At 54.3% G+C, this 14,593-nt stretch overlaps 7 protein-coding genes across 7 annotated transcripts; 4 read left to right on the top strand and 3 right to left on the bottom strand.

The window, feature by feature from the left end:
• Nucleotides 1-56: 56 nt before the first annotated feature.
• Nucleotides 57-2,165, top strand: J4E83_008669 (uncharacterized protein; the record flags this gene model as incomplete). The annotated part of the gene is made up of 4 exons (XM_049335563.1): nucleotides 57-252; nucleotides 303-362; nucleotides 410-905; nucleotides 953-2,165. The coding sequence occupies 4 exons, from the start codon at nucleotides 57-59 to the stop codon at nucleotides 2,163-2,165; spliced, it is 1,965 nt and encodes a 654-aa protein (XP_049185299.1).
• Nucleotides 2,166-2,822: 657 nt separating this feature from the next.
• Nucleotides 2,823-3,880, top strand: J4E83_008668 (uncharacterized protein; the record flags this gene model as incomplete). Its single annotated transcript, XM_049335562.1, has 3 exons — nucleotides 2,823-2,951; nucleotides 3,030-3,212; nucleotides 3,269-3,880. The coding sequence occupies 3 exons, from the start codon at nucleotides 2,823-2,825 to the stop codon at nucleotides 3,878-3,880; spliced, it is 924 nt and encodes a 307-aa protein (XP_049185298.1).
• Nucleotides 3,881-4,471: 591 nt separating this feature from the next.
• Nucleotides 4,472-5,033, bottom strand: J4E83_008667 (uncharacterized protein; the record flags this gene model as incomplete). Its single annotated transcript, XM_049335561.1, has 2 exons — nucleotides 4,472-4,819; nucleotides 4,872-5,033. The coding sequence occupies 2 exons, from the start codon at nucleotides 5,031-5,033 to the stop codon at nucleotides 4,472-4,474; spliced, it is 510 nt and encodes a 169-aa protein (XP_049185297.1).
• Nucleotides 5,034-6,221: 1,188 nt separating this feature from the next.
• Nucleotides 6,222-7,930, top strand: J4E83_008666 (uncharacterized protein; the record flags this gene model as incomplete). Its single annotated transcript, XM_049335560.1, has 4 exons — nucleotides 6,222-6,330; nucleotides 6,387-6,766; nucleotides 6,823-6,950; nucleotides 6,997-7,930. 4 exons carry the CDS (start codon nucleotides 6,222-6,224, stop codon nucleotides 7,928-7,930), a joined length of 1,551 nt encoding a protein of 516 aa, XP_049185296.1.
• Nucleotides 7,931-8,201: 271 nt separating this feature from the next.
• J4E83_008665 (uncharacterized protein) lies at nucleotides 8,202-9,985 on the bottom strand (the record flags this gene model as incomplete). The annotated part of the gene is made up of 2 exons (XM_049335559.1): nucleotides 8,202-9,548; nucleotides 9,842-9,985. The coding sequence occupies 2 exons, from the start codon at nucleotides 9,983-9,985 to the stop codon at nucleotides 8,202-8,204; spliced, it is 1,491 nt and encodes a 496-aa protein (XP_049185295.1).
• Nucleotides 9,986-10,301: 316 nt separating this feature from the next.
• J4E83_008664 (uncharacterized protein) lies at nucleotides 10,302-11,106 on the top strand (the record flags this gene model as incomplete). Its single annotated transcript, XM_049335558.1, has 8 exons — nucleotides 10,302-10,352; nucleotides 10,405-10,425; nucleotides 10,494-10,500; nucleotides 10,556-10,636; nucleotides 10,686-10,728; nucleotides 10,779-10,799; nucleotides 10,868-11,005; nucleotides 11,055-11,106. The coding sequence occupies 8 exons, from the start codon at nucleotides 10,302-10,304 to the stop codon at nucleotides 11,104-11,106; spliced, it is 414 nt and encodes a 137-aa protein (XP_049185294.1).
• An 84-nt stretch (nucleotides 11,107-11,190) lies between these two features.
• On the bottom strand, nucleotides 11,191-12,624 carry J4E83_008663 (uncharacterized protein; the record flags this gene model as incomplete). Its single annotated transcript, XM_049335557.1, has 1 exon — nucleotides 11,191-12,624. One exon carries the CDS (start codon nucleotides 12,622-12,624, stop codon nucleotides 11,191-11,193), a length of 1,434 nt encoding a protein of 477 aa, XP_049185293.1.
• Nucleotides 12,625-14,593: the final 1,969 nt, after the last annotated feature.

The raw sequence follows: 14,593 nt of genomic DNA, 5'->3' as shown, positions 1-14,593 counted from the left end.
ACGGCGGGGTGTTGTGCATGTCCCGATCGTAGGCGCGAGACCGTGGCATACCCTATATGCTCCTCCCGCGTTTTCTTGGGCGCTCCCACGCGACAGCTGCTGCATATGTAGCCGCAAGGACGCCATCTTTCCAAGCCAGACCCTTCCACGCTTCTGCTGCCCTGCGTGCCATCGACATGTCCAAGGTAGACACGACCCAGCGGCTGGCGGACCTCCGCAAGCTCATGAAGGAGCGCAATGTCGACATCTACAGTAGGCGCGCCCGTGCAGACATGTGATGACATATAGCTGACGCATAGTAGTGGTCCCGTCTGAAGACAGCCACCAGAGCGAGTACATCGCCCCATGTGACGCGCGACGAGGTCAGCCCCCCGCTACCCATCGCATCGCACCCATTGACACCACCCAGAGTACATCAGTGGCTTTACTGGCTCCGCTGGCTATGCCGTCGTCACTCACGACAAGGCCGCCCTCTCCACCGACGGACGCTACTTCAACCAGGCCGAGAAGCAGCTGGACAGCAACTGGGAGCTGCTGAAGCAAGGCATACAGGATGTACCTACCATCCAGGAGTGGACCGCAGACCAGGCCGAGGGAGGCAAGGTCGTCGGTGTAGACCCCAGCGTTGTCACTGCAGCAGACGCCCGCAAGCTTGCCGACAAGATCAAGAAGAAGGGCGGCGAGTACAAGGCCATCGACGAGAACCTGATCGACCTAGTATGGGGAGACAAGAGGCCAGCCCGACCGAGCGAGAAAGTCATTGTGCAGCCTGAAAAGTACTCTGGAAAGAGCTTCGAAGACAAGATTGAGGACCTGCGCAAGGAACTTGAGAAGCGAAAGAGCCTGGGCTTCGTCGTATCCATGCTCGACGAGGTCGCATGGCTATTCAACCTCCGCGGCAGCGAGTATGAGCATTCTTTCCCGATCAGAGTACGCCACTGACAACAGGCAGCATCCCCTACAACCCCGTATTCTTCTCCTACGCCGTCGTCACGTCCACCGCAGCCACCCTATATGTCGACGAAAGCAAGCTCCCCGAAGATGTCAAGAAGCACTTGGGCGACAAGGTTACGATCCGACCATACGAGGCTATATTTGGAGATGTCACATCGCTGAGCAAGGAGCTGTTCGAGGCCATGGATAAGACCGAGATACAGAAGAAGTTCCTGACTTCCAACCGAGCATCGTGGGCCCTGAACAAGGCCCTTGGAGGGGACGACAAGGTCGAAGAAACCCGTAGTCCGGTCGGAGATGCAAAGGCAGTCAAGAATGAAGTCGAACTGGAGGGTATGCGTCAATGCCACATCCGTGATGGGGCTGCGCTGAGCGAGTACTTCGCCTGGCTGGAGGACCAACTCATCAACAAGAAGGCCACGCTTGATGAAGTTGACGGTGCCGACAAGCTCGAGGAGATTCGTAAGAAGCACGACATGTTTATGGGTCTTTCTTTCGACACCATTTCGTCGACGGGGCCGAATGCAGCTGTTATCCACTACAAGCCGGAGAAGGGTGAGTGCTCGGTCATCGACCCCAAAGCTATCTACCTCTGCGATTCTGGAGCGCAATATCGAGATGGTACTACAGACACAACGAGGACCATGCATTTCACGGAGCCGACCGAAATGGAACGTACCGCATATACGCTTGTGCTCAAGGGCAACATGGCTCTCGAGCGCGTCAGGTTTCCCAAGGGTACGACAGGCTTCGCATTAGATAGTCTGGCTCGCCAGTTCCTATGGCAGGAAGGTCTCGACTACCGTCACGGCACTGGACACGGCGTGGGCTCGTTCCTCAACGTACACGAGGGTCCCATCGGAATTGGCACTAGGGTTCAATATTCTGAAGTCTCCTTGGCTGTAGGGAATGTGGTATCTGACGAGCCCGGATACTACGAGGATGGCAAGTTCGGTATCCGCATCGAGAACATGGTCATGGTCCGAGAAGTCGAGACGAAGCACAAGTTCGGTGACAAGCCATTCTTGGGATTCGAGCATGTTACGATGACTCCACACTGCAGAAACCTTGTCGACATGAGCTTGCTTACAGAAGACGAGAAAAGCTTCATCAACGAATACCACAAGGAGGTCTATGAGAAGACGAGCAAATTCTTCGAGAATGACTCTTTGACATTGGAGTGGTTGAAGCGGGAGACAGCACCGTACTAGAGAACTAGGGTGCCAGCATTCTGAACAGCGCTTTTATGCATCGCAAGGTAGTCTTCGGTATTGGCACGGCATTGGCATACTTACAGCGTTAGTAGCGTATACGGCGACATGCATGGAGCCTGGCGTTTCCACCGTCTATCAGGGTCCAGGGCCGGCTACTGCCCCACTCGGCCCGAAATCACATCAGATGACGGGACAGCTTGTACCATTCTCAGCGACAGCACTCCATAACCAAATGAAACCATTCAAATCCTCTGACTAAGCCGACGGCAATTCACGGCCATGGATCGCACTTTCCCGACGGCTGATTGGCGCATATGCATCGCGTGTGTCAAAGGGCGCATAGCGGGGTCTAGATGTCCCTACGCCGCCGCGGAACATGGCGGGGCAACCTCCGAGCTGCGAAGGCGGGATGGAGGGACCTTAGAAAGGCAAAAAAATATTGCGATTCCGCGGGTACATGTACAGGTAATACATCGCGGACGACTTTGACTCACGATCTTACCTTATTTTCCTCCCCTTAGACTTTAATACCTCATCGTCTGTGAAAGTACCTTGCTCTACTACACTACTAATTGACCCGATCTTACTTTACTTTTACCTACTACCTCCGACATCTATTGGATTTCCTCCGATCGGAACCCACGATACTTCACAATGGCAACTGAACTCCCCACCACAAACGGCCACGGCGCGCAGGATGGCGAGAACAACTTTGCTGTCAAGGCCGGTCTGGCACGCATGTTGAAGGGCGGAGTCATTATGGACGTTGTTAACGCCGAGCAAGTAAGTTTCGTCTTCTCCAAGCTCACTACGCGGTGCTCTGGGCAACGCGACCAATTGCTAACCAATGTCTCCTCATAGGCACGGATAGCAGAAGAAGCCGGTGCATCAGCCGTCATGGCCCTGGAGCGCGTCCCCGCCGACATTCGATCCCAGGGTGGCGTAGCCCGCATGAGCGACCCCAAGATGATCAAGGAGATCATGGACACAGTAACCATTCCCGTCATGGCCAAGGCGCGAATTGGTCATTTCGTCGAATGCCAGGTACATCCAGCACTTCCCCCATGTCCACCAAATGCCTGCTAACACCAACAACCCAGATCCTCGAAGCCCTAGGCGTAGACTACATTGACGAATCCGAAGTCCTGACCCCCGCCGACGCCATCCACCACGTCTCCAAGCACCCCTTCCGCATCCCCTTCGTGTGCGGCTGCCGCGGCCTCGGCGAAGCCCTCCGCCGCATCTCCGAAGGCGCCGCCATGATCCGAACAAAAGGCGAAGCCGGCACGGGCGACGTCATCGAAGCCGTGCGCCACATGCGCACTGTAAACAGCGAGATTGCGCGCGCAAAGAGCATGTCGGACGAGGAACTGTACTCGTACGCAAAGGAGCTCCAGGTCGACTACGCGCTGCTCAAGGAGACGGCTAAGCTGGGTCGTCTGCCTGTTGTCAACTTTGCGGCGGGCGGTGTTGCGACGCCCGCTGATGCTGCGTTGATGATGCAGTTGGGCTGTGATGGTGTTTTCGTTGGCTCGGGTATCTTCAAGTCTGGGGATGCGGCGAAGAGGGCTAAGGCTATTGTGCAGGCGGTCACGCATTACAAGGATCCCAAGGTGCTCATGGAGGTTAGCATGGATTTGGGTGAGGCTATGGTTGGTATCAACTGTGGTAGCATGGGCGAGGATGAGAAGCTCGCTAAGAGGGGGTGGTAGATGTGCGACCTTGTAGCGAGAGACACCTACTGAAGGCGTCTGCAGTTGATATTGGCGTTTGGATATTTAGCTCGGGCATGGGTTATGAAAATGTATAGAAGAATAAGCTCAACTCGGAATGACCATCAGTTCAACATGAATCTTCTTCAACTTCAAAATTGCATTATATCACGGTGTATCGCGGTGACGTAGAAGAGCCGAGCGAGTACTGACTGGTAGTTGCGACATCTCCAGCTGTTTCCGCATCTTGCAGATCACGTCGTACGGAAAGCCGAGGTTACATGCGGAGTCACAAAAGGTAAAAGATGGGGAGAAGTGATTTAACGTTTTGATTGAGCTACCTGCAATCGGTCACAAACGGGCGTATCGAATGCAACGTACAGTAAGCCACCGTAATGTCCATAACCTGCTGGTGCCCAATACAAGGACAGTCTCAGCATCATGCGCTTGAAAAAATGTCACAACCATGAACTCCGCTGCGCCGGAGACAAAACCCTTCATCATATGCACCGGCCGGTCCGTATTTGTCCGCGGTCCGTTGACCAATGCGATACGGAGGAATAGAGGTCAAGCGTACCCAGGTGCGCGCGTTTAGCGGTCCTCGGCCCACTCGTTCTCGCGGCGGATCTGCTCCTCCTCCTCGGGGGTGAAATCGTTCTGGATGTTGAACGTCTTGCGGATCTCGTCGGGGGACTTGCCCTTGATCATGTTCGCGACGGTCTTGCAGCCGACGTCGAGGAGAGCCTTGATGTCGAGGTAGTTGGCGGCAAGGATGATCTCGAAGAGCATCTCCTGGTCGACTTGCATGAACTTTTGGTCCCACTCGTCGATGTCGGTGGACTTCTTGCGCGAGTCGGAGTCGTCGTCTTGGGTGGCTGGGGGGTCGTTCTTGTGGTGGCCGCACCACTCGATGACCTTCTTCATGACGGCCTCGTTGACCTGCGACATGTTAGTAGCTGTTCTTGGTGGAGGTGGGAAGGTGAGTACGTACGTTGGGGATGGGAATGGACTCGGAGGATTCACCACCAAGATCCTCGAGCAAGTTCTTGATCAGGATGGAGCGCTCGGCGACCGGGCGCTCGACGTCCATCTGGATGCCGTCGGAGGTGGTGATGTTGATCATCTTGACGCCTTCAGAGTTGGTAGTGGCCATTGCGATAGCTTAGTTTGGTATTGTAGGTGGTTGTAGAAGTGGGGTAAGCTGTAATGGAGTTGAGCGGCAGATGTCGATCGGCCGTTGCGTTGAGAGTTGATGGAGAATGTGTGTGGGAAGAGCGTCTGGGGCTCGGGTGGGCAGTGATTATATAGGCGCAGGCGTTTTGCTTCCACGTTTGCGCGCTGTGAGGGTGAGAGAGGCAACCACGGTCCAACTCCGCCTCGCTGTTTAAGCTCAGGCGCCAAGCTCGCTCGATGGGGCAAGGCGCAAGGCTGCAATCATCAAAGGGACGCTGTAGTGACGGGAGAACGCAGGCTGTATGTGCTTTGAGCCAGCTTTGTTAGACGGCTTCACTTTGCTGCTTGCTGATTCAAGAAAGACATTGTGAATTGCTGTTTCCTCGTTTGTGGGCCAGCAGCTTGTGCCGTGTTTGCGCTCACTTGGACTTTGGGCGAACCCCCGCGAATGGCACGGAGGATGACTCCACGCCGCACACAGCCGGCAGAAGTTACCAGAATACGACGTGGATTCGACTCACGGAGGATGATGCCTGGGGCCAACACGACCCGTTCCAGATACCTGTCCTTAGAAGAGATGTACGTTGAGTCCCCGGCGACATCTGTCTGGGTAGGTAAGGGTGCAAGGATCAGCCAGAGTCGCCAGCGGGCCAAATGCGCGGTGACTCAAAAGGCTACTTGATACGTTTCAGTATTGCTCACACCAGAATTGCAACATCAGATCTGCCGCATGAACTTCAACCCCATCTACACGTATCATTGAAGCGGTACTTGGGTACCTGATCCACTGATGTTGCGCCACGTGACCTTTCTGCCTGCAACGGATCCGCATGCAAAGGCAGCCTAGACAGCCGTGGACAAGTCCGATGCACCATCGGTTGCTGCCACATCGCATCTGATCAGGCCGCATGATAGTCGGCCGATATATCAGCCATGCTTCTGCTCGCCATGTAGTTCGCAGATCATCACAGTGCACGAGTCGCAAAGCATAACTCACCATTCGCTCTTGCAACCGGCCCCCCTATCCGCGTGCAACTGGTGATTGATTGACGTAGGCCACTAAAACATTTGTTGGCCTCACTTTGCGAAAACAAACACCACAGCGGACAGATATGCGCCTGCTCAACCCCGCCAAACCCCCAAACGGCACACCTCGACTTTCGACATCATGTGGCGGCGTGTCTATTTCCTGCTGATCCTGGTGCGCATCTACTTTGCCCTATCGCCGAGCTATCTGCACCCGGACGAGAACTTCCAGGGCCCCGAGGTCATTGCCGGTATGTCGCGACACCGTCTGAGTATGCGCCCGTGGCTACGACTGACTTGTATCCAGGGCGTGTCTTCTCCTACCCCGTCCACGAAACCTGGGAGTTCACCTCCGAGAACCCCATCCGCAGCACCTTCCCGCTATGGCTCGCATACGGCTGGCCCATGTACATCTTGCGCTGGCTATGGGAGGGCTTCGGATATGACGTCTCGCCGTCGGTCGTATACTGGGCGCTGCGCGTACTCATGCTGATGCTGAGTGTCGTGATGGAGGACTGGGCTATCCACGAGCTGGTCGCTTCGCCGCGCGCGCGTCGTGTTGCCGTCATGCTCGTCGCATCGTCGTATGTGACCTGGACCTTCCAGACACATACTTTCTCCAACAGTATCGAGACGCTGCTGGTGCTCTGGAGCCTGGTCTTGATCCAGAGGATAACGGACGATAAGGTGAGTTGTTTCGGTCCGCTCGCCGATCTAGGATATGCGGCTAACGCAAGGTGCAGAAGCGCTCTGGCATCCTGGCCTCGTCCATCCTCGGCTTCATGGTCGTCGTAGGCATCTTTAATCGCATCACCTTTCCAGCATTCCTGCTTCTTCCTGCGACGACTTTACTACCCCACTTCAAGCGCAAGTAAGTCAGCCCCTCTCGTCTTCTAGACCTTCACTAACAGCCACAGACCATTCTCTTTGGTCTTCCTTGCAACGTTCGCTCTCTTCACAGCTTTCCTTGCTATCTGCGTAGACACGGCGTTTTATATCCCCGGCGAATTTACCTTTTCCAAACTCATCAGCGGCGCCGTCATCACACCCTTCAATAATTTCCGCTACAACTCGGATTCCGCGAACCTTGCCCAGCATGGCATACACCCACGATACCAACATTTCCTCGTCAATCTCCCTCAACTTCTCGGTCCGGCGGCACCGCTTCTGTTCTTTCTGCGCAGGGCGCACATTTCTATGATTCTCCTTTCAGCTATATCTGGCGTCGCACTTCTCAGCATCTTCCCACACCAAGAAGCACGATTCTTACTTCCCGCCGTGCCATTAATACTCTCCTCGATACGCCTACCGACTCCGCGCATTCGAAAGAGCTGGATCGTTACCTGGGTAGTTTTCAACGTTGCCCTGGGTATCCTGATGGGCGTATACCACCAGGGTGGCATAGTCCCAGTCCAGATGAACATCGCCAAGACGAACGAGACAGTCTCCAATGCGTTCTGGTGGAAGACGTACAGCCCGCCAACGTGGCTGCTGAACGGCAAGAACGAGGAGCTGAAGACCGTCGATCTGATGGGCTGTCCAGCCGAACAGATGATCGAAAAGGTCAAGGAAGCACTACCCCCTTGTCGGACACGAAAGCCACCAAAAGCCGACCGAGGCTCTGTGTACGTGGTAGCACCACGATCAGCACATGCTTTGATACCATATCAAAGCCCAAACACCTCAAAAGATGTCTCATTAGAGGAAGTCTGGAGCTATCGACAGCACCTGAACCTCGATGACATGGACTTTGCTCACGACGGTATTTGGAATACCATCAGCCGCGTTGTCGGCGATCGGGGACTGGTGGTCTGGCGAGCAACCCGGAATTGCTGGTCCACACCTGAATGAGCTAGAGGGGTCACATGTAAGAAGGGATCCTGTTGGTCTGATATTTCGGAGTCGTGGCACAAGATGCAAAGAATTTGGCAGCGCAAGCTGAATGTCGATTTGTTTCCTTCTTGACTTCTGCATATATACCCATCACACTTCTTCCATAGCTCCTCCTAATGTTAATAAAGTAAAACGTTCAATCACTCAAGTGCTATATCCTCTGGCCGTGCTCTGCGCAAAGCATCGCATGTATCTGATCCATAGTGATATACACAATCCTTAACCCTCCTCACAAAGCACCACCCAACACCCTAACAGCCCACATCGCCATCCTAACATCCATCCCAACCTTCCTCTCCGGCCTCTCAAACTCCTTCTCACCTACCTCCCTCGCATGTTCCCCCAACCACCGAACCTCCTCCCCCAACCTCTTCCTCAACCCCGGATCCTCCGTCGCAATAACAACATTAGCCTCAAGATCCAACTCATACGCCCTCTTCGTATAATTACTACTCCCAATAACCGTTAAGCTGGGATCTTCCTTCTCCCCTCCTCCACTGGCAGAAGGAAACGTAACCCACAGCCCCTTGGCATGATACGTCCACCCGCCTTCCTGGCCCACCATACCCTTCTTCCACTCTTTGAGCACGATGCTCTCGCTGAGGCCTTCGTGTTTTACTTTGCGCAGGAAGGATTTCGCGAGGTGTGTGTATGCGGCTGGAAGCATGCCGCTTACGCCTTTGGAGCCGTAGAAGCCGTTGGCGTGCGGGTGGGCGGTTAGCACTGTGCCCGAGGCGGGGCGGGTGGAGAGGAGGAGGCGGCGGAAGGAGGGCGTCATGTTGAAGTAGCCGGCTGTGAAGGTCCAGGATGAGTTTTGTAGTGGGGGTGTGGTGAGGTGGGTTAGGATTTTTGTTAGGGCGGGGAGTTCGGTTGAGGAGGGGAGGAGGGGGACGAGGGAGAGGATGGGGTAGATTGTTGTTTTTGAGGTGGAGGGTGAGGTGGATGTGGTGGTTGGGGAGTTGGATGGGAGGAGGAGGTGGGCGAGGTGCTTCTCCGCGGCGGATTTGTAGTTTGAGGGTGAGTCTAGTGGTGAGGGCGCGGCGTTGGTTGTTGGCCAGGTCATGGTGTAGCCTCCGCTTCCTTCTTGGGTGCTTGGCTGTATGTCGAAGCTTAACTTTGCGACGCCGTCGTGTATCCTCTTGAAGTAGTCCGTCAGGTCTTTTGACTTGAATAAGTGGTACCGATCCTGTCGATTCGTGAAGTAATCTTCACTCAGGTTTGCCCCAGACATGATGATCTCATCGTCTACACCGTACAGTTTCATGTGCTGTAGACCCCAGCCTTCGTTGATGCGTTTTGGGATGTACTTCTTTCGCAGACCAGTTAGGTTGGGTGTGTGGTACATGCGTACTTCTACACGGTCTGGACCGAATTCCGAGATGAGAGGTGTCATGAGAGAGGCAGTTGAAGGGTTTGGTGTTTCTCTGGTTCCGCGGAGAGCGTCGGTGAGAAAAGAGACCTTGAGGTTTGGGTTACGTTGGAGAGCATCCCGGATAGTTGAGATGAGCTCATGTTCGGTCTTGCCGATGTAGAGTGTCGATAGATAGACCCGGTATTGAGCTTTGGATATTTTGTCCTGACTTCGTTAATACGAAGTTCCATCACCACGAGTAAGCTTGCTCACAGCACCTCGTCCCTCTGGTCATTCATTGGGATGGAGTGTTGCCATGAAGTTGGCAAATACGGCACAAGGGGCAGAAGAAAATAGGCGTGGGGGAGTAGTGTGCCCCTTGGCAGAATGACAGACAGCAAAGAAGCACGCTGACTGGAACATTGAGATCAAGGCCGTCTTGTATGTGTTGAACATTCCAAAAGAGAAACAGAACAGAAGAGTGAGTAGGAAAATGACGAAAACAAAGACAGGCCTACCTTCAATGTTTGATAGAACTCAGCAGGCGTCTGAAGAATCTCAATCTGATCTGGCTGAATCTCAAATCGCGGCGCAATCTTATCCAAATCCGTCGTTATCGTGGCAAGCATAGACACTTGGCTCTGAGGCACAGGTGAAGCCATTTCAGCACTCGAGGTCGAATATCTTCGCGTTGTCCTGAATGTCCGAGTTGGGATGCGAAAAGTTCTCCTCCCCGCGATCTTCGGTGCTTGGGCGCGTAACAAGCTTCTTATTATCATGTTGGCCACTCGCTATTACGCCGGATGCTGGTATGTGCTTCGACTCCTGAAGTTTTGATGCACTTTGGGGTTGGGCGACAAGGATCACGCTCGCGCTAGCATGCCTTAGGAAAGGCGTGAGAGCGGTGCTTGGCATCGTCAATCGCGAAGCAGCAACATCCGACCAGCATCACGAACGCTTAATTGACCAAACGCCGCCATGTCGACGCTCATGAGAACGCTGCGCAACCTGCGCCGAGTTGGACTTAAGGTAAGCTCCAATACCCGTAGTAATTGACATGGCAATGCTAATACGTCCGCAGGAATATGGCCACCAAATGGCGGTACGCTCGCATCCCCGCGCTCTCACCTTGTATCGCAGATAGACTGATCGAGTCGCCCGCACGTTTAGAACATCGGTACGCTTGGACACAAATAAATCGCCATGTGAAGGGAGGGGCTAATGGGGAACAGGTGACACCAAAGCCGGAACCTTGATCGGCCAGGACAAGTACGGCAACAAGTACTTTGAGAACTTGGAGGAGGAGCTTCCTCGTAAGACTCGACGATCTCGGAGATGAAGGCATGCGTCTGACTGTGATAGTCCGAACCCGCTGGGTAGACTACAAGGACCATGAGTTCGACCCGTACGTTTTGTCGGACATAGAGGCATGGAGCAAAGCTAACGCTGTGACAGCTCTCAGATCGAACCCGGATGGTATGCTACCGCACCAAGAATCGCGAAATACGACTTTGGGAAGAACATACATCTGACTTTCTACACAGGCACGCCTGGATGTCATACATGGTCGACAAGTCACCAGCCGCAGACCCGCTTCTGCAGCGCCAGGTCCGCGTCTGGGAGCCAAAGGAGCACAGGCCGACTCTCACATGGACTCGCTCGGGATACAAGCCTTACAACACGTATGTTCCAGGCTGCGACATGGGCAGGTCAGCTACTAACAGACGATAGTGTCAAGCCCAAGTACTCTCCATGGACACCCGTCGCCAAGGCTCGCCAGTAGACGCGTTTTCTATACCAAGCATTGTATATATCCAGAGAAGAAATCGATGTTTCACATGCTATCACTTCTATCTACGTCCAACATTCAGAGTCCCTCCATTAACATAGGAAGCACAATATCCTTGTTGAACTTCCAGAGCGCGCTGCTATCTTGCGCTCGGAACGTCGCACCGCTCCAATACGTGCTTCTCAACCCCTGCAGCGCGTTCATCTCGTCATAAATTCCAGCCTGTATATCCTCGGGGCCGGCTTGCATGTAGAACGGCGCATGTGATGTAAACACCACAAACTCTGGCTCTGTTGCTTCGAACTTGTCAGCATTTGCTGTTTGCAATCTCTTGATACCCGCGATCATCTCCCCTTTGACAAAGTCATCAGAAAGCGGGTATGTCGCATTCGACCGTTGAGAACCATAATAAATCGCTTTGACCCCAGGAATAGCGGTTGGCCCCATGGTATAGACACCCGGCAGGGCAGCGAGGTTGTACGGGGTGTCCGGCGCGCGATTGTAAATGACCAAATCGTCAGGTGTACCCGTATTTTTGACCAGAGCAGCGTAATACCCAGCATCGACAAGTTTCCCAAAGACTTCACGTTCCTGCCTCCGCAGATCGAAGCGCGCGAGGAGATCCACACGCGGTGGAATGGTAACAAGGAGCTTCTTCGCGCGTACCAACTTGACGCCATCGGGTGTGTTAACAACGAGTTCCACGCCATGCTCCCTCCGTACCGAACGCACGACTTCAGAAGACAGCAACAAGCTATCCGCATCTAGCAGCTCAGCTTGCGCTTTCCCGTACAACTCGCTGTTATTGCGACGAGCCGTGGTAACAAGACTACCGGCAGCGAGTTGCTGGACCAAACCCAACCCGTTGACACGCGCATTCTCCACCACGGGCACACCGAGTATATCCCCAATGCCCTGGTTCGTACTGAACATCATCTGCACCAGAGCTTCGAGACCGAGCTTGGCAACGAGGTCGCCGAACGGTATGGTTAGGTCTTTTGGAACGGGGTTGGGGAGGAACATGCCGCTTTCCAGCTTGGGGTATTGGGCTAGGAACGCGGCGTACTTCTGGAGTCCAGCACCGACGTCTTCAACACTCGGCGCGGTGACGTTGACGGCGAGACCGGTGCTGAAGTCGTAGTTTGCGGAGTTGGCAGCGTATTGTGGTTGTGCCAGGGGAATGTCGAAGCGGGCGAAGTAGTCGAGGACAGTGCTTTCGTTGTGGTAGACTTGTACGCCGTAGTCTTGAGGGAGACCGGTTGCGGGGTCTCTGTAGGTTTCTGTGTGGCCGCCTAGCCGGTTCTTGATCTCGATGACGATGACGCTTTTGTTGGTGTCTTTGAGGGTGATTGCGGCGTGGGTGCCGGAGGAGCCGCCGCCGATGATGGCGACGTCTCGGGTTATGATGGCGCTGGGATGGAAGGATGAGGGGTGGTGTTTTGGGGTGGTTGAGAAGGCGGGGGATGTGAGAAGGGATGCTAGAAGTACTGCTGCTGAGAGTGTGGGATGCATCGTCGAAGAGGAGGGTGTTGCCTTTCTGAACAACAGTATCATTGGGAACTATGTGAGATTATATACTACGGCGTACTGCCTGTATGATCGCTTAAAGGTGCCGTTTGTAGACGACGTAGACTCCCGTCGCGGTGGAACAAATGCAGCATCCCGTGTCAAAGTACACAAGAGCGTTCGCAAGGAAATCAAGTCCCAACACTCAAGCCCGGTGTCAGCGCAGCAAAGCCTCCAAATCAGGTAACCCAATGCCCTTTGCAGGAATGAGAGGCCATGAAGTATGTCAGCGTCGACATTCGAGTATATGTATGCGCGTCCTTTTATGTACGGCCTGCATTTCAGCAGCCAACTCGCATCTGAGACGGAGTCGTGGAGTTGTAAGCTTTCTGACAGGTTGGCAAAGGCTTGAGGCGTAACGTGTGGCGTCCAGTGACAGCAGCCCGAGGAGATGAGATGACCACGCATTGACTATCTCCGGCGATTTCACGGGTTTCTTAATAGAAGGCGTACTGCGGGTTGTGACTGACAGATGTCTAGAAGCTCGAAGGCGTCGGGGCGAATGGAGCGGTAGTCGACTGTCGTATCGTTAACGTAGGGAAATAAGTAACATGTATGCCTTCCATGTCCCAGACAATGACAGACTATACGCAGGCTTGAGCGAAGGTAACGAGTGTTCGTATGGGTTACGGGGATGACAAGAGGCAGCACGTGGGCGGGTTGTGTTGTCTGACTGCTGTCCAGCGGGCTGCTTGAACCAGGCTACACCCGTGGACGGCAATTGAGAGGGGGTGAACGTAGATTGACAAGAGAGCCCTGAGTGTCTGCGTCGAAGTGAATATTGATTATGTGGATAGGCGCGAAAACGCCAATTACTGTTCTAGACAAGTTGATTGCCCAGCTGGAGGTCATGCCGCGACACTACCATGTGCCTCATCGTACCTTCCCGTTCGACATTGGAGAGCTGTCATCTCTTGGGTAGGAACTTGTCCATGTCGCCATCAATATAATCTCTGAACTACGTCGCTCAACACGGTTTATTGTTCTAGCCCAGAACGATTTTTTGCGCATGCGAAACTTTCCACACTGTACGATTGTAGACAGACCTGTGTTACGGAGGCGGCACCAAATCTCTGCGCTCCAATTGCAGATGCTTCAAGGACGTCCCTGGTATGACTGGAGCGAAGATTGCGGAATCAGGCCGTTTTCACATGTTGCAGGACTCGAGCGTTGCGCGGCGTTCAACGCTGTGTTCTCCGGCCAAGGCGTTGGGCGCGCCAGGGGAACCGGCACCTGCGCAGATGGCGCCAGCAGGTAACTTGGGGAGGCATGTGTGTGCGAGTCTCTCACCGACTTTGAGGCTGCGCCTAACGACGGGCCTATTGGCAATGTCAGCAACGTTACAGGTGGTGTGCACGGCAGCCGAATTGGTAAGCTGTGGGGAAGCTAACGCCTGGTCCCACTTACCCTTAGCCGCGGAGGTAGCTTGCAGCCATCACAGTACCCCGGACATCTGGACTTTGCCATGTCCGGCAGCCCGCGATAGAGCTGTCGTCGCTATAGGAAGGTCCCTTATGGCTCTTTACGACTCGTTATGACTCTTCTCGACTCTTTTACGCGTTCGGTGTAATTCCTTGGTGCTTATCGGCTTCTACACTAGGGCGAACGTGAGGCTCTCTGGCATGCGCCAGCTACCACGGCCTGCCTGGTAGTGAAGAGAAGCATCAGGCAAGACATGGCGCGAAGACCGACGCAGTTAGCAACGTGCCCAATACTGGGTTGCACCGACGACGCGACCGATACCTCCAATCTGGAAGCGGGAGGCGTACAGTACGGCACGTATCAGCGCGCCCTCGACCGGCCCTTTCGCCCTTGGAGCTGTTGTCACGAACCCATCGGATTATGACTCTGCGAACCTTAATGGAGGCGGTCAATATGTGAGCGTACGGTAGTGTGAAGCTGCAGAGCGGCAGAG

The sequence above is a fragment of the Alternaria metachromatica genome (genome assembly GCF_023757995.1).
Source record: "Alternaria metachromatica strain BMP 0045 chromosome Unknown scaffold_26, whole genome shotgun sequence".
In the NCBI taxonomy this organism is placed as follows: Eukaryota; Fungi; Ascomycota; class Dothideomycetes; order Pleosporales; family Pleosporaceae; genus Alternaria; species Alternaria metachromatica.
The sequence above is the reverse complement of the archived record's forward strand: the minus strand, read 5'-3'. Positions and strand labels throughout refer to the sequence as shown.